The sequence below is a fragment of the Onychostruthus taczanowskii genome, unplaced genomic scaffold (assembly GCF_017590055.1).
Source record: "Onychostruthus taczanowskii isolate IOZ18803 unplaced genomic scaffold, ASM1759005v1 scaffold60, whole genome shotgun sequence".
NCBI classification, from domain to species: Eukaryota; Metazoa; Chordata; class Aves; order Passeriformes; family Passeridae; genus Onychostruthus; species Onychostruthus taczanowskii.
In genome coordinates, this window is record NW_024503680.1 from 4,340,158 (window position 1) to 4,363,198 (window position 23,041).

The 23,041-nt window shown below is 46.6% G+C and overlaps 2 protein-coding genes across 5 annotated transcripts; one reads left to right on the forward strand and one right to left on the reverse strand.

The window, feature by feature from the left end:
* The first annotated feature begins 279 nt into the window (after positions 1–279).
* On the forward strand, positions 280–8,418 carry SERINC3 (serine incorporator 3). Its single transcript, XM_041419156.1, has 10 exons — positions 280–431; positions 889–1,050; positions 1,505–1,698; positions 2,437–2,516; positions 3,209–3,346; positions 4,194–4,363; positions 5,094–5,184; positions 5,586–5,763; positions 6,568–6,795; positions 7,485–8,418. The coding sequence occupies exons 1-10, from the start codon at positions 393–395 to the stop codon at positions 7,621–7,623; spliced, it is 1,419 nt and encodes a 472-aa protein (XP_041275090.1). The 5' UTR covers positions 280–392; the 3' UTR covers positions 7,624–8,418.
* A 330-nt stretch (positions 8,419–8,748) lies between these two features.
* Positions 8,749–18,011, reverse strand: TTPAL (alpha tocopherol transfer protein like). Of its 4 annotated transcripts, none has more exons than XM_041419159.1 (5): positions 17,924–18,011; positions 16,113–16,565; positions 15,201–15,394; positions 13,371–13,481; positions 8,749–12,653 (listed from the first exon to the last, which is right to left on the reverse strand). In XM_041419159.1, the coding sequence occupies exons 2-5, from the start codon at positions 16,549–16,551 to the stop codon at positions 12,378–12,380; spliced, it is 1,020 nt and encodes a 339-aa protein (XP_041275093.1). In that variant the 5' UTR covers positions 16,552–16,565; positions 17,924–18,011; the 3' UTR covers positions 8,749–12,377. The 4 variants fall into 4 exon arrangements, with proteins under 4 accessions (XP_041275093.1, XP_041275094.1, XP_041275092.1 ...); XM_041419160.1 differs by having other exon boundaries at positions 17,878–17,951; XM_041419158.1 differs by having other exon boundaries at positions 17,802–17,934.
* Between the last annotated feature and the right edge of the window lie 5,030 nt (positions 18,012–23,041).

The window sequence follows — 23,041 nt, forward strand, 5'->3', positions numbered from 1 at the left end:
CGCCCCGGCACCGCCGAGCGCCCCCAGCGGCCGCGGGCCGGTATGGAACGGCTGCCGGGCTGCCCAGCGGCCTCACTCATTGGCTGTCACGCTGTAGGAACCGCCCACTCACTGGCGTTCCGACCAATCAGCGTCCTCCCTTCCCCTCGGCGAAGGCGGAAGACGTGTTGATAAACAACATCGCCCCGCCCCTGCCCTTGTCTACCCTCCCGCTCCTCCCCCTGGCGCGCGGCTGCATCGCGCCTTCTCATTGGCGGGCGGCCGCCCCCGCGCTGGGAAGCAGCCAATGAGCGGCGGCGGCGGCGGCCGGTGCCGGATCCCGGCTGGTGCCGCCCCCGGGCCGCGGGCAGCGGGCGGAAGCAGGAAGCGGGCGGAGCGGCGGCGGCGGCGCCATGGGGGCCGTGCTCGGGGTCTGCTCGCTGGCCAGCTGGGTGAGTGCGGGGCTCCGCTCCCGCCCCGACCCTGCCCCTTCGCACCCCGAACCTCCCACGGCACCCCGGGGAGCGCGGCCGGCGCGGAGCGGCGCCTCCGCTGGCGGCCCGGCCCGGCTCGGGGTGGGGACCGCGCTGAGTCCCGGCGGGCGCTGTCCGGTCCCGCCAGGGCCGCGGCGGCTCCAGCCCCTCGGAGCAGAGCGGTGCCCGGCTGGAGCCCGCCCCGTGCTGGCCGGGGACAGGGAGGGGTGTGCGGCGGGCGCGGGGCCCCGGGGGCAGCCCGGGCCGGTGAACCCGGTTATCCGCGGCTGTGCTGGCAGAAAGGCCGATGGCGCTTTGTGCGCTCCGGGAGCGGAGTGTCTCTGAATGCGGTTCTGCTTTCCCCCTCGGTGTCGCCTGTCGCGCAGGTGTCAGCCTCGAGGGGAATGCCCTTACTATTCCTGTCTCTGCCCTTCAGATTCCCTGTCTGTGCAGCGGGGCCTCGTGTTTGCTGTGCCGATGTTGCCCCAACAGCAAGAATTCGACGGTGACACGGCTTATCTATGCCTTCCTCCTCCTCCTCAGTACTGCCCTTGCCTGCATTATGCTGGCGCCAGGCATGGAAGAGCAGCTGAAAAAGGTATGGAGGGGGAGAACCTCTTTCTGGCTGTTTAAACGCCATTGCTTGTGCTAGTGACTATTGATTTTCTTTACTTGGAATGGATTATGTGTGAGACACAAACACCCAAGTGTCCTTGTTCCTGAGCTAAGAGGCTGCGTGTACTGAATGGCTTCTGGCTGAAACAGCAAATTCAGTGAATGTTCCTTTTTTAGTGCATGCCTGGTCTCTGAAATCTGACCAGACCTGGAGACAGTCCGTTGTTATCAGAGGCCTGCTGCTGTGGTATCTCAATCTTCCTGGGTGAAAAGTGTTGACACAGAGAGAGACAGATGATAATAAGGTCTGAGCACAAGGTCTTTTGTTCTCTGCTCTCTCAGAAGTTTGTTCATTGGAAGCCTTGGCTGTTACAGGACTTAGAAAATGTAATTGCAAGTGCAGATGGAGATTCACAATGAAATGTGTCTTTACCCAGATCCCTGGATTTTGTGACGACGGGCTTCACACGCAGATCCCCCACTTGGAGGGCTTTGTCAGCTGTGATGTGTTTGTGGGGTACAGAGCTGTCTATCGTGTCAGCTTTGCCATGGCCGTGTTCTTCTTCCTCCTCTCCCTGCTCATGATAGAAGTGAAAACAAGTAATGACCCGAGAGCTTCCATCCACAATGGGTATGTGTGAGCCAGCTGGCTGCCCTTCCAGCTGCTTTCCTCCTTCCAGCTTCTCTGCTGAACACAGTGGAAATTCCTTTATGCATACACAGACAGCTTCAGCTTTCTTTTGGATCTGATACAGAGCAGTGCTTTGGGCTCCTTAAAAGCTTCCTATTTATGTAAGATGTTCAGTGTCCAGGGTGCCACTCTGAGGTGGGGTAACCAAAAGGGCAGTGCTCTGTGTTTCTGTAGAGATGTCAGATTGCAGCTAGTTTGTATCTCCAAGCTTGTGCTGCCTCTGGCACTCATTGGGTCACTCTCAAGGCCAGTCTGACTCAGCCAGCAGAAACTGGTTTCTGATTTCCAGTCCCCTGATTTAACTGAGTTAGTTTTGGGCTAGATGACTGAATCATCATAGAGTCATTTAATTGGAAAGGGACCTTTGGAAAGCATAGAATCATAAAATTATAGAATGGTTTGAGTTGGAAGAGACCTTAAGATCATCCTCTTCCAACCCCCTGCCGTGGGCAGGGACACTTTCCACTAGCCCAGGTGGCTCAGAGCCCCATCCAGCCTGGCCTTGAGCACTTCCAGGGATGGGAAGTCCTCAACTCCCTGGTCAGCAGGATCACATGATCCAAAGCCCTGGCTGGAGCAGGACCAAGCTGCTTAGAGATCATGTAGCACATGACTGCTGTGTGTGAACTGACTGTGTGGAGTAAGACCAATATTTATAACTTCTGTCTTCTTTTAAAGGTTCTGGTTCTTCAAAATAGCTGCCATTGTGGCTATCATGGTTGGAGCATTTTATATCCCTGAAGGGCCTTTCACAAGAGGTACAGTTAATGTTCATCAGGGAATTCTGACTTGTATAAGCTCAAACCTTTTGACAGATTAATATGCAATACTGAAAGTTCTTTTGTAGAAGATGCAGTTTCTGCCCATCTTCGTTGGAGTACCTTGGTCCATCCAGTATTTTGGTGACCAGCTGAAGTTGTGGCAATAAGAAATCCCTTTTCAGCCTAATAGCTTTTGGTTTTTAATAATTTTCTACTTCATGAGACAGCCACTACTGAGCTGTCTTCTGACACTAGACTGGGGGCAACTTGGGACACTGACAAGTGCTAAATATTTCCTAGAGCCTCTGAAAAATCTGTGTGGGAACCCTCTACTGTCTGGCTACATCAGAGGAACTTGAAAGGGTTGTTGACCATCAGAGAAATGTGGCATGATGGCACTCATGTACACAAAGGTGCCACATGTTAGATGTTGCCTCATTCTGAAAACGTGTTGGGCTGAACATTCCCATGCTCAGCTTGACCAGCATTGGCTGCATGCCTGAAGAGCTGGGACTCCTTCCATGCTCCTGCCAGATTGAGGCCAAAGTGATTAACAGCATCTGTATTTCTAATTACAGTTTCAGTTTTTTTCATTGTCTGCAGTATGATTAGGAGCTCTTTTTGTTTTTAAACAGAGGTAGCATGCACATGATGAAAGCTAACCAATTTTTTCTTGCACCCTTTTCTAGCTTGGTTTTGGATTGGTGTTTCTGGAGCCTTCTGCTTCATTCTTATCCAGCTGGTTCTACTTGTGGATTTTGCTCACTCTTGGAATGAGAACTGGGTTGAGAAAATGGAAGAGGGGAATTCCAAATGCTGGTATGCAGGTAAGAATCTTAACCTGTAAAGGATCTGTTTGTACTGGCCAGCAGCCTGCACAATATCATTTACTGGTTTGCAGACATACCTAGAATTCAACTGCACAGTGTCCTGAGTCACTGCTGTAAACACCTGAAATTAATAGCAGCAGTGTTTCCTTTTTCTTGTTCAATAAAATGTGAAATATTTTAGGCTTGTGAGTAGCACATCTGACAGTCCTAACACACCACACTTGCCTGGTTTGCAGGGTGTGTGCAGAGCTCAGAGCCTGGCTCTCTTCAAACCTGAGCTTTGCTCTGCCCCTCGCTGCTGTGTCCCCAGGAGCTCAGCTGTGTCTGTGCCAGTGGCTGCAGTGCCACACCGAGTGTGCCTTGGTGCCTGCTCCCCAGCTGGCCACTAATTACAAAGTGCTAATTGTTGTGGTTCTTAGCTCATAGCTAAGAATGCTGCAACAGCATTTTGTAGCTTCTTACAAAGAGCAGAGTGGAAGCAAAAATGGGTGACCTCAAGGCACAGGAATCCAGGGCAGGTAAATGTCCATGAGAAGTGTGCAAAAAGCACTCTCTCATTATGCCACTGTGGCCTGATACCAGTTAAACTAATTCAACTGCTGCTGAGAGGCAAGTCCTGTTCCCCGGATGGCAGCCCTGGCCTTTCTCTGAGCTATGCTGCTTAGTGAGCCCAAGCAGAAACTTAGCCATATCTTACAAAAATGCACTCTCCTGGTCTGTTTTTGTGACCCAGACTGCCAGGTGAGGAAGAAGGAGTGTCTTATTGCAGTGTTAGCTGGACATTAAGCCATTTTAGATGTACTATTAAAACTATATGTGTAATGTAAAATTTTTTTCCCTCCAGCTCTGTTGTCCTGTACCAGCTTGTTCTATGCCTTGTCCCTGGTTTTTGTCATTCTCTTCTACGTTTTCTACACGAAGCCTGATGACTGCACTGAGAACAAGTTCTTCATAAGCTTTAACATGATCCTGTGCATTGCTGTCTCCATTGTTTCTATCCTTCCAAAAGTTCAGGTATTGCTTTTCTCTGCTCTTTTCTTCTGACGTACCAAGTAGGGGAGTGAGAAGGTTGTAGTAGCAGTTCAGTCACACATAAGAGCTTTAAAACTTGGCAATCATAGCTGTGCTAGTTAGGAACTTGGAAAAAAAAATCTTGCTCTGAAACCATTGCACTACATAGTGACACATTTTCTGAAGAGAGGCTTTTTTAAGCTAACATGGTTCTGGACTTTGTTTCCACATGGAGGACTGCTGGCATGATTTTAGTGGTGAGGGCCCTGGCAGAACAGAGGAATCTTTTAGGGAGTAGCAAAGTAGCTGGAAATTTATTTGCTTAATACTGTGGCTTTGAAATGAGGGGGTAAACTTGTTTAATGTAAGAGGAAAGTTGCATGTTGCTGGATTCTGAACTGGTATTGTGCAAATCACATGCTAGATTGACATCTACAAAATTGTTTGAAAAGGTTGAGATTAAGTCAGTAACAGCCCATAACTGAATCTTGGGCACAAAAAAAAAAGGATTTGGTTTGCTTATTCTTTCTCCATTTGAATTGCTGTTTGCATAAATTATATAACTCTAAGGAGTTTCTTCCAATCTTTTGAACATAGAAGTGCACTGGGCTTTGTTCTACAGCAATGGTTTTCATGCTGGTAATAGTTTCATCTGTGTCAGTGGGGTAAAACCATCCAACTCTAGGTAAAACTTGCCCTTTTGACCTTGGCTTGCTCTTCTGCTTTGGAACAGGAACATCAGCCTCGCTCTGGCCTCCTCCAGTCCTCTGTCATCACACTCTACACCATGTACCTCACTTGGGCAGCCATGTCCAATGAGCCTGGTAAGCAGCTCCCTGTTTCGAGTCACATATTTCGGTGTGAAAGCAGAAGTTGATGGTTATTACAGATCACTCTGTGGGAATTGCTGATCTCTTCAGATCAAATCCAGTGAGGCTGAAAACCTGACTTGACTGAAACCATCAAACTGCCTCTTTGCAGAACAAAACTGGAGTGTTGTAAGTGGGGAAAAAAGAAACAGTGTCAGGGCATTCTGATGTTATTTATTTATTACACCCTTGTCTAGCTCACAGGTAGGAAAAATGTTGCAGGCAATTTCTGCCTCTGGAGAATTGAAGATATCAGCACTTAAAGGGAATGAAAAATTGCAAGCTTACCTGTCATCTTTTCTTAGCTACATGCTGGCAAAGCTCATCTCTCTAATCTGCCTTGAAATCCCTTTCAGAAAGAAACTGCAACCCAAGTCTGCTGAACCTCATCACCCAGATAGCTGCACCCACAGCTGTTCCAGCCAATGCCACTGTGCCACCTGCCACTCCTGCTCCGCCCAAGTCCCTGCAGTGGTGGGATGCCCAGAGTGTTGTTGGACTGGTTATCTTTGTCCTTTGCCTCTTGTATTCCAGGTAGGATCTGCACTGCTATCCAGTGGTAAAGAATTGGGGTTTGCCTTCTTTGTTTGAATCTGGGTCTAGTGCAAAATGTGCCTGCATTTATTCACATCCAGCTGCTGTCTCAGGCCTGAGGCCAAATGTGGCTCATAAACCTGTGTTTTGCTTTGTGCATGAGGATAAGCCTTGTCAGCCCAATCCAGATAACAGAACATGTGTTACAAGATGATTGGAGGGATGGAGCACCTGTCCTGTGAGGAAAGGCTGGGAGCACTGGGTTTGTTCAGCCTGGAGAAAGGAAGCCTTTGGGGTGACCTAATTGTGGTTTTCTAGTGTCTGAAGGGAGCCCACAAGGAACATGGAGAGAGACTTTTACAAGATCATGGATTAAAACTGGAAGAGTAAATTCAGATTAGATATTAGGAAAAAAAAAATCTTAACTTTGAAGGTAATGAGGCACTGGAATGGTTGTCCAGAGAAGTTGTGGGTGCTCATCCCTGGAAGTGTTCAAGGCCAGGCTGGATGGAGCTGTGAGCAACTTGGTCTAGGTACAATGTGTTTCTGCCCACAGCAGGTGGACTGGAATGAGATAATCTTTAGAGTTTCTTCCAAACCACACTTTTCTATTATCTGGGACTAGGAATGCTGTTTAATCAACAAAAGCTTGGATGAAAACAGTTGGACAATTTCCTTATGGATTTAAAAAATATTATTTGCTAGTCCCAGACATTCATTGTGGTCCGTGGCTTCCTTGACTATCAAACACAGCTGCCTGTAAAAGGAGTTGTTAACCAGGTCTCTCTTTGGGTTACACTGCAGCATCCGCTCTTCAAGTAACAGCCAGGTGAACAAGCTGACCCTGTCTGGCAGTGACACTGCCATCCTGGAGGACACCGTGGGGACAGGCGGCGGGGCAGCTGAGGAGGGGGAGGTGCGCCGTGTCACGGACAACGAGAAGGATGGGGTGCAGTACAGCTACACCTTCTTCCACTTCATGCTCTTCCTTGCCTCTCTTTACATCATGATGACGCTCACCAACTGGTACAGGTAAGAGCCAGAGGGGAAGTGATGGCTTCTGTGTGGATAGGAGACTCCTGCTCCTGCCAGCTGGTGAAGGGGCTGTCCCTGTGCCAGCTGCAGCAGAGCTGTGCCTTCTCAGTTTAGTGTTACTGAATTGAGAGGTGGGAAGGCAGCACGGCACAAGCAGCAGCTGTGCTTCCAGGGCATTACTGCAGAGCTGCAAGGGCAGAAAGTGTGGCTGCCGTTTTCAGCTGGATGAGTAGCAGGAAGGATACACATGGAATTGGTTTCAGGTGGCCTCCTGCAGAGTTTGTTAGAAGCCAGGCTTCTAAACTGCTTTTAGTGGTTCTTCATCCTGGGAAAGATGTGCAGGGACAGCCATATGTGCTGCTTGGCAGAGATGTGATTTCCTACATCTCTTGGAAACACTTGGACATGCCCTCTGCTGCTGCAGCTCAGAACCACTGCTCCCAGGACATGGTATAAATTAGCAAATACTTCCTTGAACAGCAGCACATCAGCATGGGCAAGCAGCCTTGAAAACTGGGTTCCAAGGAGCCACAGGAAACTGCTGCCTTAGTTGTCTCACTGTGTTCTCACAAAGAGTCTTGCATTGGGGTGCCCCAAAGGACTGCCCTCAGTTCAGATTCATGAGAGGTACCAGGGAACAGGGGAGGTGCTTTCTCTGTCTACTAATGGACTTCTTTACTTTTTAGCCCTGATGCCGATTTCAAAACCATGACAAGTAAGTGGCCAGCCGTGTGGGTGAAGATAACCTCCAGCTGGGTTTGTCTGCTCCTCTATCTCTGGACCTTAGTGGCTCCTCTTGTCCTCACCAACAGAGACTTCAATTAAGTTCCTGCACCTGTCTGAGCTTACAAAAGTGGGGAACTCTTTGCTGACAGCCAAAATGTTCATTTATTGCTTTAGTTATTGTTTCTTATGTTGGTATTAAAATGCAGTTGGATAGACAGTTATATATTGCACAATGCTTGATGCAGCATCAAAATTATCAGTTATCTTTCTATTTTAACCTTTACCAGGGTTATCTTATTACTGCATTTTTAAAATTCACTAAAGCTGTGCTGTCAAAGCACTAAAGAAATTATCTATTCTGTCCAAATGCCACAACCTTCTACTGAATAGAAGTTAACATTTAGTTAAATATGAAATAATATATTTTAAAGAACAATTATAATCAGCATAATGCACTACTCTGCTCATGCTTCAGTTTCTGGAAGTGTAAGCCATGCTGCTTGATTTCTACATTCCACTGCTAAAGTTTATTTACAGGAAAAGTTTATTTAAATTACTTAACTTTGTGTTGTGGCAAAAAGTACCCTTATTCCTCACCAGAAGAACAACTCTGAAGCTGAAAAACTGGTTAACTCTTAATTCTTTTTAAGACAAACTTGCCCTTTTTAAGAGGTAATTTCTATGGTAACTTCTTTTTTAGGATGTTTGCCAAATAGAGTGGTAAGTGTATGAGTAGCTTAATCAACTTCATGATTATGTTGGAAAATAGAGCTTATTGATTGGTTTCAGTTGTCCAATATGCTTAATAAAAGTAACATACATGGAATTATTATTATTGGCTCTAAGGCATTTGCACTGTAAACTCATTTGAATAAAGCAAACTGACTACTGAAAGTGGCCCAGCTCTGTTGGAGTGTTAAGGAGCAGCAGTTCCTTCTCCAGGGGAAAACAGCACATGCAGTGCCCAGGGGGATGTGACTGGGGCTTTTCTCTGCAGTAAATACTAAGGGACAGGTTTCTTTTGAAACAAACAGTATCTTCCTTGGAGTCTGAGAGTGTCAAATCCTGTTCCTCGAAGCAGCTCAGTTCAGGTAAACTTTTGTTTCCAGCAGAAAGCAACACCTTTTGGTAATGCAGTGCTGTGGTGCTTATGTGCAGTAACAGCTGTGCATGAATGTGGAACTTGGGTGTTGTTACTGACATTTACAGTAAAATATCCCAACATGACACAAGACAAACATATTGAATATATCAAATGAGCAGCTGTTACAATATGTTTAATCACCCAGTCATGCATCATAAACTTACACATTTTTGACAACTTTGTTTTATAAAATGCAATATAAAAATAAATTTTATCAAAATAAGATGTACACTTAACCACCCAACACCTCTAGGCCTACATATAACAGAAAGCAAAATTAATATTTGAATAACACAATGATTAACTCAAGCCAAAATGAGATTTAACAGAAATGATACTTCAGCCAGTTCCTGAAAATACCTCAGGGCTTATAACACCCATTTACAAGAGTATAAATTCAAGTACTTTTATGTACAGTTTGCAGCTACCTTTTGTGCCATCTAATGCCAATGCAGTTCAAGTATCCTTCCTTATTATGTGTTGGATTTGGCAGGGATGGCTTATGTACTGAAAAAGGCATATATAGCCATGGAAAATAAAGTCATTTCAAGTGAGAAGAAGGAAAAAAGTGGTTGTTGTGCTGTAAAAAAAAAAACCAAGCAAAAAAACTACCCCCTCCTGTAAGCTTTTCCTAGCTATTCTCTTAAACTTGCAGATAAGGAGATGCTATATGTGACACAAATGTTTATTTTCCAAACATGAGAAATTCTGGGAACAAACTGATGTCTTTGCTACTAAGTGCTAAAGCTCAAAGAACATTCTCAGCTCTGTAGCCAGGCACCCATAAGCCAGAGCTGTGCTTTCTGTAAGACATGCCAAGCACTGGTCAGAGAGACTTCAGGGTTAGAGACACAGCTCAGTGAAGCTGCAATTCCTGGCTCAGTTCTAAAGCCAAGGAACAGCAAATTAGCAATAACAGATGCCTGATAAAGCCTGGCTTAATTCAGCATCCTGACATCCACTGCCTAGAAGCCAACTTTAAGAAAAAGAAGTTCTGGAGGCACGAGACTGGCACTTCTCAGCATTGGCAGTTGTGGTGGTTTAACCCCAGCCAGCACCATGGCTGCTCACTTACACAGGGCCACACCAACTCCTCTGAAAAAAAATCTACCCCAGCCAAACCCAGCACAACCCTAGAACCTCATTTATTATGTTTAAATCATATTCTTTATTCTTAGTGAGCAGAGGAAGGAAGAGGGTGAGGCGGATCTAGTCTGCCTACTATTTAAGGCATGCAACAAAATACAAAAAAGTGTGAGTTTTGTAGAGGTTCTTCAGCCTTCTGCTGAACACCACTAGATTTACTTCCTTTTGAAGGACACTAAACTGAATTTTGAATAATCCAACTTCCCTCTCTAGTAGTTACATAAGGGGATGAAAGTAGCTGTTCCTACAGTCACTATACCCCCACTTCTAACCCTGCAACACAATTAAGGAAAGACTACCAGTGAGGCCTTCATCTCTAGGTAAAATGGCCCATTCTGGGTTTTTCAGTGGTACATTGTGACTGGAATTAAGAGGCACTAAAACAATGGAGGCACCACTCTCTTCTAGAAGTTGAGCAGTGTGGGCAGCCACTGATCTGTCCAAGCCCTGGTGCTGTGTGCTACTGGCTTCTAGGTGGCCCAAAACTGAATTAATTTCTGCAAAACAGAGAGCATATTCTGGTCACAAAGGAGGAGCTGCCTAGCAGTACTCTTTTACCTTATTTTAAGTAGATGAAAAGGGTAGTTGTTTTTTTCCCTGCACTAAAGGTAATAGTTATCAAAGGAGGAGTTAAAATTGACTTCTTAAGGTAAGAAAAACGAGATGCTTTCACTGAGGAAAATTAATCTCTTCCCACCTTTAACCTACAACTCCTGATGTGATGAGTTTTCTGCTCCTACAGATTCTGAACTGCCACCCAGAAAAGACAAAAAGCTTCATGGTTTTACCCCTTTTCAGAGCCCAGTCTCTTTTTACAATGTCAGGATGACAGGTATGGCATTTGCCAAACCTTAGTTCCCAGATGAGGTCTGCTGCCAGGTCAGGAAGTCATTACTGAAGTCTCCTTTTAGCAGTGCAGTCATGCTGCAAGGGGGCTAAGAGGAAGAAAGACATTCAAAACAGAGTTTGGCACTTTGAAAAATGAATGTCTGAGATCCTCAAGATAATTTAGTTTTATATTTACAGAAATGTAACTGGTGCCTATAATCACATTTGGCACTAAATCAAGATTTCATCCAGAGAAAGTGCTCTAGTGATAAGTTCCCAATTAGAAGGGATTTCTTTTCCACCAAATAGTGAATTCTTTCACCTTGAAGTAACAGACTGTGCTATCCTCATCCTCATGAGGTTTCCCATCACCACACCATTAGAGTGCAGAAAAATGTGTGCAAAGAGTGTGCTGAGAGTTAAGACCATTAAATAAAATGAACTTGGGGAGTGGGAACAGCTTATTCAGACGTGGGTATCTTACCCTGGTTTAACATCAATGTTAGTTCTGTCTCTAGACAAAGACCTAGAACACAGGCATACAAGTTATGGGTAAATATCACAGAGATGATTCAAGTCTAACTTCAAACAGACACATGACAACCAAAGACAAAAGAAGTCAACAAAGTTAAAAAGCAAGTTGTAACATTTCACAAAAGAGCTGACAAGCACATTGAACAAAATGCTACAATATCAGGAAATTTAAGAATGTGCTTTTAAAAAGCCTGTCTGCATTTGGTTTCACAGACTTAAAAACTCAAATTCAGCCCAAAGTAACAAGCTAAAGCAGCACCTTGCTGTCTTACATGAAGTATTGCCTTCTATACATTACATGCCAACAGCTACAAAATCTCCCCACACATCCTGGGTATGAGGTACTTACCCAATTCCTTATCTCAACCAGAAAAGAACTGTCAGTGTGGGAAAGTGGCTGACACAGCTTTCTTTTATTTGGTCCTGAACCTCATTATTTGAGGCTGTTGTCCAATCAAAAGCATTAGTAAATGATCTGAAAAACTTGCTGTTTTCTGAAAATGAAGATTGCATCTGCTATATAAACCTTGGTATAGATGTTATGGTAGTTAATCTATCAGTCACAGTTCTTCCAGCTGTGAAGAAGTGTAAGAGATTATCTCCATACAGGTATTCATGAGTAAATTTTGTTCTATATTAATTTGAAATAAATATTCATTGTAATATTTCATAAACACCAACTCACAATCTGAACCACATGACAGAGGACAGGCCAAATTAGATTTCTATGGTTTTAAGCAATCTTCACTACAGAACTATATTTTGCAGGGTTCAAAAGCCATTTTCTTACTTTCACCAGTCTTTCATTACTGGTGTTTGCAGAAGGGGAATGGACCAGATAATCACAAAGCTCGTAAATCATCCTCACTTTTCACCTGTGTGGGGTGGGGACAAGAAATTGTAAAGCTTACCTATCTGCAATATTTTTTTTCCTTTATCATTGGAAAGAAGAGGCCAGTTTGCACCATTCACACAGAGACTGATGAGCCAAGTCTTCTCCCTAACTTGTGCTCTTTGCTTTTACCCTCCCTGAACTCTGCCCTGCCCCCATTGTGCCCTCTCCAGCTTCCTTTGGTTCTACAGTGTAAAGTGCCTCAGCAGTCTGTCCCTAAACTGCAGGTTTAGGAGTAAGGCAGAGTTCAAAACATCACCTAGCAGAGCAGATCTTAACTGTGCTGGAAAACTTCCCTCCAGTGGTTTGTTAGTAACAGTAATAGAGCTGAGGTTTCATCCCTCGCAGGGAATCATCACACTGCTTTTCATCAGCATCCCCACTCACTAGCAGGTCGTGGGGAGAGCTGTCACACGGGAGCACCAGCTCTGAGAATTCATGCAGGAAGTCCTCTTCAGAGGCCAGCAGCAGCTCGTTCCAGGCAGAGATGTCCAGCTTGCCTGCAGTACCACCATACTCTTCAGGAAGGATCACTGGCGGAATGTTTTGGTGAAGGGAATTCAGATCACAGCCATGAAGAAAAAACTGAAGGAGAAAGCAAAAAAGCTTTAAAAGTGCACATCAAACACTTTGCAGCAAACTGCTGGCAGTCAGCTAACAGGCTTATTTTGAGCTAAAGAACAGCTTTACGAAGTGATGTGTTCATGGGCAAGTGGCAGCACACAACAGTGGGCAGGTGCAGACACACCAGTGAGAGAAGTCTTGAGACAAAATCCACACCTTGTGCAGATTAAATCCCAGCAAGAGAGACTTGACATGTGCCTGGGCTGAGGTTCCAGATTCAGTTCATTCCCAAGTTCACTCATGGGATTGAAAGTACTTATCCTTGTGGACAAAAAAATCATCCTTGGAAACCACAGTCCTGTGGAGGGGACACTTGTGCCATACAGGACCCTTGCATAAGGGAAAAGAGCAAGGAAGGGGCAACACAGTTTTCCTGTGACAGTTCCCTAAGTGCTTCTGGGCAAATAATCCAACCACAGGGATCATGTCCTGGATACAGAGCATATGTACCAAAGTTCCATATTAATATTTTGCCAGTATTGAGTTCCTCAAAGTTTCTGTCTCACAGAGAATTTTCCCAACAGGCATATTTTTTAAAATTTAAAGCAGAAATTAAAATGGCACCAACATTTTTCTAACTGTCAAGTATTATAATTTTTCTTTTTTTTTCACTTAAGAGTGGCCAAGCAAGGAACTTACAAACATTAATATTAATGTTAAAATCACATAGATCCTTACCCTGTTTGCAATCTTTTCCTTCAGAAAAGGCTTGATGATTGCAAAAATTCCTTTGAATATACGAGGCTCATTTATTATGTTAACAGCCTTTATTCGAATGGGGAATCCATCCTGAAGGGTAAAGAAAATTTTTATAAAGCAGTTTAAAAAACATTTGCCATCTTTCTCTTTTTAAAATTTTCTGAGACTGACTGCCAGCACAACCCACTGGCTCCCCAGCTTTAACCTGAGGTACCAACATAAACCAATACAACAGAAATTCAACTTGTTACAGAGAGCAGTCCTAGGATGACATCTGTGAGCATAAAACAAAATCAAGGGACAAGAAAACCATCAAAAAACACACTGCTGCCACTAAATCCTCATTTCATGTTGATGTTTATCTCCCTTGACAAAAACACTTAGATAACCCCTGTCCTTTGGGTATGCCCAGCCTTGATAAGGATGCAGTCACAAAGTGATGTCTGCAGCTCCTGAGGAGTGCACCACACTCAGTGCTAGAGCAGGCTGCTTCTAAAAGTGTGTCCAACAAGATTTGGTGCCCAAGACACTCTAAAATGTGTTTTTATGTGCAGAAGGAATCTAATATCACTAGGAAACACTGTTTCCCATACAGGCCAGTTTAAAACAACAGCTTATTATGGGATTTTTGCAAATATAGGCAAAAGCTCATGATCAGCACTTAAGGACTCAGTGAGGTTTCTTTCCTCTATAATGAGCTTTACATATACAAATCAGTCAGTGCTTGGAGTGAAAAGCAGACAAGAGGCACTGCTGCAGTATTTTTCTCCATAGGAACATCAGTGAATTACCTCATCTTTACAGGAGCTGCAGCTCAGCAAGGTTGATGCAACACATTTATATTCCACCATACCTTTATGTCCTTCCCCAAGCCCAGCCATTGTTTTGTGAATATCTTCCAGCAGGAACAGCAGGACACCCATGGCTTTATTTGTACAAATTAAATACGGGCTGACAGTTAAATGACACATTTAGATCATAATGTAAAGGAGTGAGTTCTTATAAAGGCCTTCCTTAACTCAGCAGTCTCATCTCCTACAAACCCCTGATTCACCCTATCCTTCCTGATCCCATGGATACAATAAAGGATGTAACCAGCTCAGGCCAGAACCCATTCAAGAGAAGTTTTCTCATCTCACTCCTCCAGACTGTATCAACACCAAATTAAATCAGACTTTCCTGCCACTTTGGCCAGGCTGCTCCCAAGTCCTTTCCCCTTCCCATTTTGTCCAGCTCCACTGTGTTTATATCCTTGCTCTAACTCACTCTCCAACACTTTCCTTCCAGACATCCAGGCAGAGCTGTTTTTATTATGTCTCTTGAGCTAAAGAAGCCTCTGTCTTCAGGGCATGGATGGAAATCCTCCTCAAATCAAACCCATTCAAAAGTCCTCTTAACATTTTTGCAGCAGCACTTGAGCTGGAACCTGCACTTGCCCCATAGCTGGCTCCATCTCGGCTGACAGGAACCATTTAAATATCAGGCCATTTCCTCACTGTCTCATCCCTAACTGTAATTCTCTGCTCTCTTTCTTCCTTACCACTACCTAGCAGAACTGCTTTTGTCTGTTCCAACTCAAAGTCTGCAATTCTAATGCAAATTTCGTTTTAGGTATGCAAAAGTCAAAAAAAGGGGCAAGTGAGGTAAGTTGGCTGTAAGGATGTGAGAAACTGGTTGGGCAGAGACTTGTTTAGCTCTGCTAGTGAAAGCCAAGATGATGACATTTGTGGTGACATAGTCAAGAACTCTACACACAGAAGCAGTCATTTACAATGCACAAGCTTATTTTCCCACCAGTTCAGGTCTTACCTGAAGAATTCCAATCACTTTTTTGGCTACAAAAGGACCAAAATGAGACGCCTTAGATAAGCTGACTCCTTTGTAGTCTGCCAGGATTACAATTCCATTCACCTGGGTCTCTTCGGACTGAATGAGTTTTTCTAAGGTTAAGTATATGGCACGAATGTTCTCAGTAATCGGATAATTACTGGGTGTCCATCTGTCTGAGGTTACAAGACAGGGATGGTAAGTCGGAGAGTGAAGATAAGCTAACAATACACATTCCAAAAAAACTGATTTTCTGTTTTCCTGGACTCAAAAGTTAGTCTGTATAGCCACAGTTCTAGTTCAGAGCAGCCTTTCTTAAGCAAGAGGTAAATGGCAACTCATGTTTACTTCAGGGAGCAAAGGCAATGGTTTCAAGAACCCCGTTCTCCACCCAGCACAGCTCATTAATAGCAGTTTCAGCTCAGAAAGAAGGCAGGTAAATGGAAAAGAGGAGAATGAATGGAGAGAAATTTACAGCAAGCCTGGCAGCACCAAAAGCACATGAAAGACTCTGATTATTTACGCAGGAGTCAGAGCTATAGGCTTCTCTCTCTGCTTATTGCAAAAACAAATTACGAGCTTCTAAGGGTAGGCCAGCAGCCCTGTTTCAATCTGAGTGACTGCATAATAATTTTCCTTGAATTTTCCTAATATTTCATCGACCCATCTCACTGCATTTTCATTTTGCCATGACCACAGCTATTGCTGACACAGGAAAAGGAATTGGAATAATGCTGGCTAAGGACCAGCATGTCCCTTCCCCAGTCAGCTTTTCAAATTTGAGAGAGCCCACATACTCTGTGCAAGTCACCACTGCTCACAACAGAGCAGAGACAGGCTTTTGGCCCACACACACGTCGAGGACAGGGAACAGACACACTCAGGACTGAGTACCTGGGCGGATGCAGACGACGTGACGTCCCTGCGGGTCCCGGTGAGGCAGCACCGTGACAAAGCCTGACTCCAGGACAGGCTTTATTGCAGATGGCTTCAGGTTACTGAACACCTCTGGCCAGGTCCTCCTGCAGGTGTGGTAGTTCACCAGCAGCTGAAGCGCTCGATCATAATCAAACTTCCTGGCTCGGAGGAACCTCAGCAAAAAAGCATCGTCCAGGCACGTCCCCAGGGAGGGATAGTCCTTGCACACCATATCCCGCAGCGCCTGCACGTCACGGAGCCTCCATTCAGGCTTCTCCTGGAGCTCCTCCCGGGCTTTGGTAACAAGATCAGGAGACAGGGTACAAACATACTTTGGCCGGTCTGGCAGGAGCTCACTGTCTGATGGAGACCCTGCTGACGGACTTGTCCTGGTGCAGTCGCTCTCTCCTGACATAATGCAGCAGGAATCTGTCAAAAAACAAGCGCTGCACGTGACAAACAAACCCACAGACTTATAACCACATTGACTGTTTATGTATTTATTATGTTTCCTTTGTTTCCTAACTAAAGACGTTGCCTTTCCAAGAACCAGCGCTACAGTCAAGGCACACCATTCATTTTAATTCTCCTACCAGGATTAGAAAGCGCAAGTGACTCTAATCTCTTTATCCTACCTAACAGGTAGAATGCTGCCTTGGATGAAACCTAACCAATTAAAGTTAAAATACAGAATCACACGGCTTCACTACAAAACACAGAATTTAATTTGCTTTAACATTTATTTCCTACGTCCAGTTGAAAACTAAAGCAAAGCAAACATCCCAGTTTGTCATGATTCTCACATTTGGTCGAATTATACCCTCTTCTGAGAAGTTCCCCCATCTAAGCCGAGACAGGCAGGCATTTTCCTTAACTTCTCTGGCAAACATATGCACTTACCAACACCTCTGCCCAGGTGAATGTTTTGAGCAATTCAGGAGGAGCATTCAGAAATGCTGCAGTGCACAGACTGGATGAGCAGGTAAGAAAATTGCTTATGCTAAGCACTGCATGGATACTGAGGCTAGCTTAATCTAGTTTTAACTTTCCAGCGGAATGCCAATATGTCTGACCTGGGAGCTGAAATTCCAAATCCAGTCACAAGTGGACAGAGATGAGTAAAAATTAGAAAATCACGAGCCTGCCATAATTCCTCTAGCTGGACCTGGGGCTGGCAGTGCAACATGGCTTTATCCATCCACAGCCCTTCACAGCGCTCCTGGCTATCACACGGAACCTGCCACAGGGACACTTGCCACCCGTACCGCCTTCCCCCTGCACTGGCACACCCCTCAGCGCCTCGCTCCCACCTCACCTTCCCCGGCTGCTGGGGACGGCCCCGGCACCGCTCCCAGGGAGCGATGTACCCCCGGGGTGCAGCCTGGGCTGGGCAGCACCCAACCCCGCCGGAGCGCCCGCCCAGGCACCGGGGCGAGGAGGCGGCCAGGGCCCGACGGACTCCCCGCAGCCCCGGGCCCGCAGCCCGCACGTACCGGAGCTCCCGGGCCCACAGCCCCCAGGCCCGCAGCCCGCCCATACCAGAGCTCCCGGGGCCCCGCAGCCCCTGGGCCCCACAACCCGACTGTACCGGAGCTCCCGGGGCCTCAGCCCACCTCTACCGGAGCTCCCGGCGCCGCAGCTCCCAGGCCCACAGCCCGACAGTACCTGAGCTCCTGGGCCCTGAGCCCACCGTGTCGGAGCTCCCGGCCCTGCAGCCTCCAGGCCCGCAGCCTACCCGTACCGGAGCTCCCGGCCGCGCAGCCCCCACGCCCACAGCCCGCCCGTACCGGAGCTCCCGCGGAGCAGCCGCGTCCCGGCCCCGCCGCCCCGGAACGGCCCCGGCCGCTCGGAGGTGACGCGGCCGCCGCGCCTGCGCCATGGCCCCGGGAGGTGCCGAGCCTCCGGCCGGGCGAGCGGCGCTGCGTTCGGCCTGGCCCTACCCGGGGCTGCCTCCGTGTGTGCCCTCTGCTCCGTGCACCGAGAGGGAGCCCCGGGGACGCTCCCCGAAGGGACACCTGCCCTCCAGTTCCAGAGTTTTATATTTTATATATATATACACGTGTATATATACATATATGCATATATCTACACACAAATATATGTAAATAATACGTGTATTTTATAAAGCGCATGTTATAAATACATTTTACGCTTGTGAAATACATTTTATATGCATAGAATGTATGGTGTATAAAATATATTTTTATTACACATATGTGTGTGTATATATACATACATATGTATGTATACATATACATTTAAATACACTTTTGTGTACACTTACATGTACATATGGATATATGTATATATGTTACATGTGTATATAATATATATTGTGTGTATATAATATATAAGTGTGTATATAATATAGAGTTATATGTAGTTATATAACACAGTAAGTATATTTACATATATAATCTAGAGATTACATCGTATTTCTATATAATATATAATCACATATATAAAGATACTTTTAAAATATGTATACATATATATACACAGATCTATGTACACACATACATATATAAAAACATATATATCCTATATATTTTCTATACAAATACGTATCCCAGGGCCTCTCCCTGCCAGCCTGAGTGTGGGGAGCTAGGGCAGCCTCAATGCAGGCCCCAGGCAAGCACAGCCCAAGAGATATCCCGGCTGTATCCTGCATTTAAACCACAACAGGGGGACTAACTTAATAAAAGGAGAACGTTGGGGTAGCTTGGCTCTGGATTGGTTTCTGACAGGCCAGAAAACCATGTCATCCCACAGGAGGTCGGGTGGTGATGGCTGGGCTGCCGGCATGGGATTTGCAATAAGAAGATGGTCGCTCCCAGGTTGGCTGCGTTGAAACGGCTCCCCGGGAGCCATGGGGAGAGGGAACGCCGCCTCCAGCCCCGCAGCTGAAGGGACGCTTGCAAAGGGCTCAGAATCCTGCAGGGATGCCCCTGGTGGTTTCTCTCTCGCTGTAACCGTGCTCTCAGCCAGGAGAGGGAGTCGAGGATAGCTGGACAAAGAGTGGGAGCCCCAGGAACCGACAGGGAATCAGGGCCCTTCTGCAGCGTACAGGCTTCAGCTCTGATGTGTTTCTCTGCCAAGGGTTCGCCCTTCCAAAGTAGAAAATGTTTCAGTGGCGCTGTACCTGGTAAGAGAGACGCCAGCATGGGAACAAATGGAGTGTGTCACCGGTGTCACCTGCAGAGCTGCTCCAGGGAAGGGCAGTGCATCCATTCCAGCCTGTGCTCGTGGTCAAGCCCAGACCTGGGTGCAGCCTGGCAAGCTGGTGCCTGAAGCTGGGTCCAGTTTGGATCTGAGTAAACTGGACCTGTTTGTGATGTTGCTCTGTGCCCTTTCCAGTAGATTTGTGGGATAAATGAGGTTGGGAGGGACCTCAGGAGGACAAGAGATTTTGCATTGCTCCCATTTGCATTCATACAGCTCCTGGGCACAGGGACCTGACAGAAGCAGCCGGGTGGGACCTGGAGTCCCAGGTGTGTGCTGTGGACATGGATCTGTGGCCTCCCAGCTGAAGGGATGACAGAATTTCCTGGATCACCTGATCCACCTAACTGCTGATCTGAGAAAAGGCTTCAAAACACCAAACAGCTGGGAAATACTGGAGCTGCAAACAGGAATTTATGCTAAAGGTTGCAAAATCTGCTTGGAATTTGTACCTCTCAAACAAGAGAGGAAAATTTAGCAGGGAGGTGACAGTTCCAGTCCTGACTGGTTAATGGCTGCTGCAACAGGGTGTTAGGAGTGAGCAGGGGTGTTTGAAAGGAGTGGCATGTGAATGAAGCTCTGTTTTGGGGAACAAGAAGGACAGGAAATAAGGGAGAATCAGTAACAATCAATTGAGAAATATGGACAATGAAATTAGAAGAAGAGCAAGAGCCTTAGGCAGGTGAGAGAGTATGATGAAGGAACGTAGAAGTGAGGGTAAGGCCAGTGAGGAAGAGCTGGGAGTGGAATATAATCTGGGGATGGTCCCCAAATGAAGTGACTGCCTTACCTCATATTTTTTTACGTGGAGAATGTTGAACTCATGGAGAGCAGTGGGTGGTGAATGGAAGTGAGGGGGTTCAAGCATCAAGCCAAGTTGTTGGAGGAGTTTGAAAATATGGCACAGGAAATCACAGGAACTGTAGCAAGAACTTCTGTAATTTACTCTTCCTGGTGTTGCCATCCTGTGACTAGAAACCAGTAAAGGCAGAACCTGTCTATAAGGAAGTAAAAGCTAAAAACTGAAAACAAACATCCAGGAACTGACAGTCCCAGGAGATGTGATAGGTGTAGCCTGAATTTAAATTCTCCTTCCTAGGAAGGAGAGTTTTGTCCTTGTCCACCGCATCAGAAGGGAGAAGGACATGCTCCACCACATGCCCACAACCCTCCCCAGCTGAGAGGAGATGAATCCCACCAACTCTGCCACTCCGTCAGGTCCAAACCTACAGTCTTTGCAGGAGTTTTCATCAGGAGTTGTGTTGTGACCTTGGGAACCACACCCAGAGCCCCGTGGGGAATCCAGCCCTCCTCATGTTCATCTCTCCTATCACATGTGATTCATACCTTTCTCAGCTCAGCTCCTGGGTGCTCCCATGCTCTGCCGTTGTGTTATAAATGAGTGGCTGTTGGTGTTGGTTGATATTTAATGAACTCCATGTAATACTCTTTACTTGTTTACTTATCCGATCCCAGTCTTAATACCCAGCCTGGGAAAGTTATCTTGGCTTCTTTAAGCTTTTCCACCATTAGCAATAAACGTTTTACAGTCTTGGCAAGCTGAGGCTGGAAAGCGAGAGCATGACTTCAAACAGCACTGCTCACAGAGAAGGCTTTAAACTGATATTAAACCACTAAACTGTGCAAACGTAACAGTCCTGTCATAAAGATAATCTGTGAGCAGTTCAGTCCAGGAGGGGCTCTGGTCCCTGGGTTGCAGGTGGAACTTCTGGGCCCCACAAACTGCAGAACCATTTTGGGCAGCTCAGCATCAGAGCAGAGAGCCATTCATGCTGCAGTGCTGGACAAGGTCTGCCTGAGTGTCAGGGCTTCCATCTCAAAGCTGAGCTGCTCCTCCTGCACCAGTGCAGCAGAATGGGAAGGGCTGTAGAGGAGCAGCAGTCCCTACAAATCACCCCAGGCAGGGCCATGCCAGGCTCCAGACATGGTGCCTGGCTGTGATACAATCCAACAGCTCTGCTCTGTGCTCAGAGGATGAAGTGACTAAGAAAATATGCCCTAAATGACCATCAATATTCCACTCAAAGCCTGGAAGTGTGCATCCTCCAGAACAGGCTTCTGTGCCTGCTGTCACCCTGCATGTGGTGGTGTGAGGAGGGGATCTCACAGATGGGAGCCTCACTTGGGAGCAGCACATGCTGGGCTGCAGGGGACCATCCCTGCTCTGCTCATGCCCTCCCCACGCACAGATGGCATGCCAGACCCACACACACAGCTATGGAAACAGGCACTAATGTGCAAATGCACACGAATCTGTAGCATCTGCTGCCAGGGCAGCTGTACACAGGCAGGCACCACCACCCAGGTACACAAAGCTGTGCTAAGGGGCTGACAGACCCCCAGAAAGCCCAGTGTGTGGTGGGACACAGACACACAGCCTTACCCAGCCCAGGCTTTGAGGGAAGAATTCCCCTCTCCTTGGCTTTACCAGCTTCAGGATGAGCAGTGTTTTTGCAAAAGCTTGGTGAGGAATGTGCTTGGCAGGACCTCTGAATGTTTTAAATATTACAGGATTTCGCAGTTTAATTTTATAGAATCACAGAATAACTTAGGTTGGAAGGAACCTTTAAAGGTCATCTAGTCCAACGCCCAGCTCGCTCTGAACTGAGCATTTCCTTGCACTGCATTTCATGATGGAAGGAGAGCAGCTGCCTCCGAGGCAGGATGGGTCCCTGGCAGGATTAACCCTTGAAAGGGGCTGTGATGGGGCTGCCCTGGGACCTTGGCAGCTGCTCCTTGCAGCCCCTCCATGGCACAGGCTGCAGCTGTCAGAAACACTCAGGTTTGCTCCTGCAAGAAACCAGTTGGTAAATGGTGGGGGATACTTTCCAGGGGCAGAATGAGGTTGCACTGGGTTTTCCAGCTCTTGGGGCTTTCAGCCTGAGGTTCATCAGAAGCCCATATATCAGTGGGAAGGAGTGAAGCAGGGCTGGGTTTTACAGTAACCCCTGAGTGGTATCTTTGCACATCTGTGGGGTGAATACTGCATGGTGGACTGTGAGAGGAGGAGCTGCATGCAAGAAATAGTAGGATTTCAAAAGAAAATTAAGAGCCTGGAATGCTGGCACTGTCTCCACTGCCTCTTCAATGGGTGTGCAGCACAGCAGGTCTCTCGTGTGCTCTCCCAGGTGAGAAAGTGCCACTCTAATCCCACACCTTAGAATATGGTTAAGAGGGGGCTAAAACCCACTGAGAAGTGAGGATCCCAGTGGTTGTTCTTTATCTGTGCTGGAAGTGCTGTAGGTCTGAGTCAGGCGTTCTGGGTTTGCCACTAAGGTTTCTCTTTGCTGCTTCTGCCTCAAGCTTTTTTCTCAGTGGCTTGTCCCTGCAAATCAGCTCTGAGTGGGTTCCAGGATATTCTTGAGCCAGTGTGCTCCATGTCAGTGGTTAATGGTAATGACCCATCAGCAGGATTAATTAAAAAGTGTTTTTAAGGCACAGTGGTGTTTTGGAGAGTCCTGGAAAGGAGCAGAGCATTATGAGTTACTTTATTGTAATGACTTTCCCAGTCAGTGAGGGGGAACCTGTCCTGTTCCAGCCAGTGCTGACACCTGCCTTGGCAGCAGCAGAGAGGAATTCCTGTCTGACTTGGGATGCTTTCTGTGGTGGGTGTCTATCCAGGCATTCCCTCAGGCAGCTCTTGTGCTGTTTCTTGCACCCAG

Excerpts from the sequence above, each read along its gene's own strand:
- TTPAL (XM_041419159.1), bottom strand. The coding sequence starts at position 16,551 with ATGTCAGGAGAGAGCGACTGCACCAGGACAAGTCCGTCAGCAGGGTCT. Across the intron at positions 13,482-15,200 it reads AAGTGATTGGAATTCTTCAG|GATGGATTCCCCATTCGAAT; the intron begins GTAAGACCTGAA and ends TTTACCCTTCAG. Across the intron at positions 12,654-13,370 it reads AGGAAAAGATTGCAAACAGG|TTTTTTCTTCATGGCTGTGA; the intron begins GTAAGGATCTAT and ends TTTCTCCTTCAG.
- SERINC3 (XM_041419156.1), top strand. The coding sequence starts at position 393 with ATGGGGGCCGTGCTCGGGGTCTGCTCGCTGGCCAGCTGG. Across the intron at positions 1,051-1,504 it reads TGGAAGAGCAGCTGAAAAAG|ATCCCTGGATTTTGTGACGA; the intron begins GTATGGAGGGGG and ends GTCTTTACCCAG. Across the intron at positions 6,796-7,484 it reads ACGCTCACCAACTGGTACAG|CCCTGATGCCGATTTCAAAA; the intron begins GTAAGAGCCAGA and ends TTTACTTTTTAG.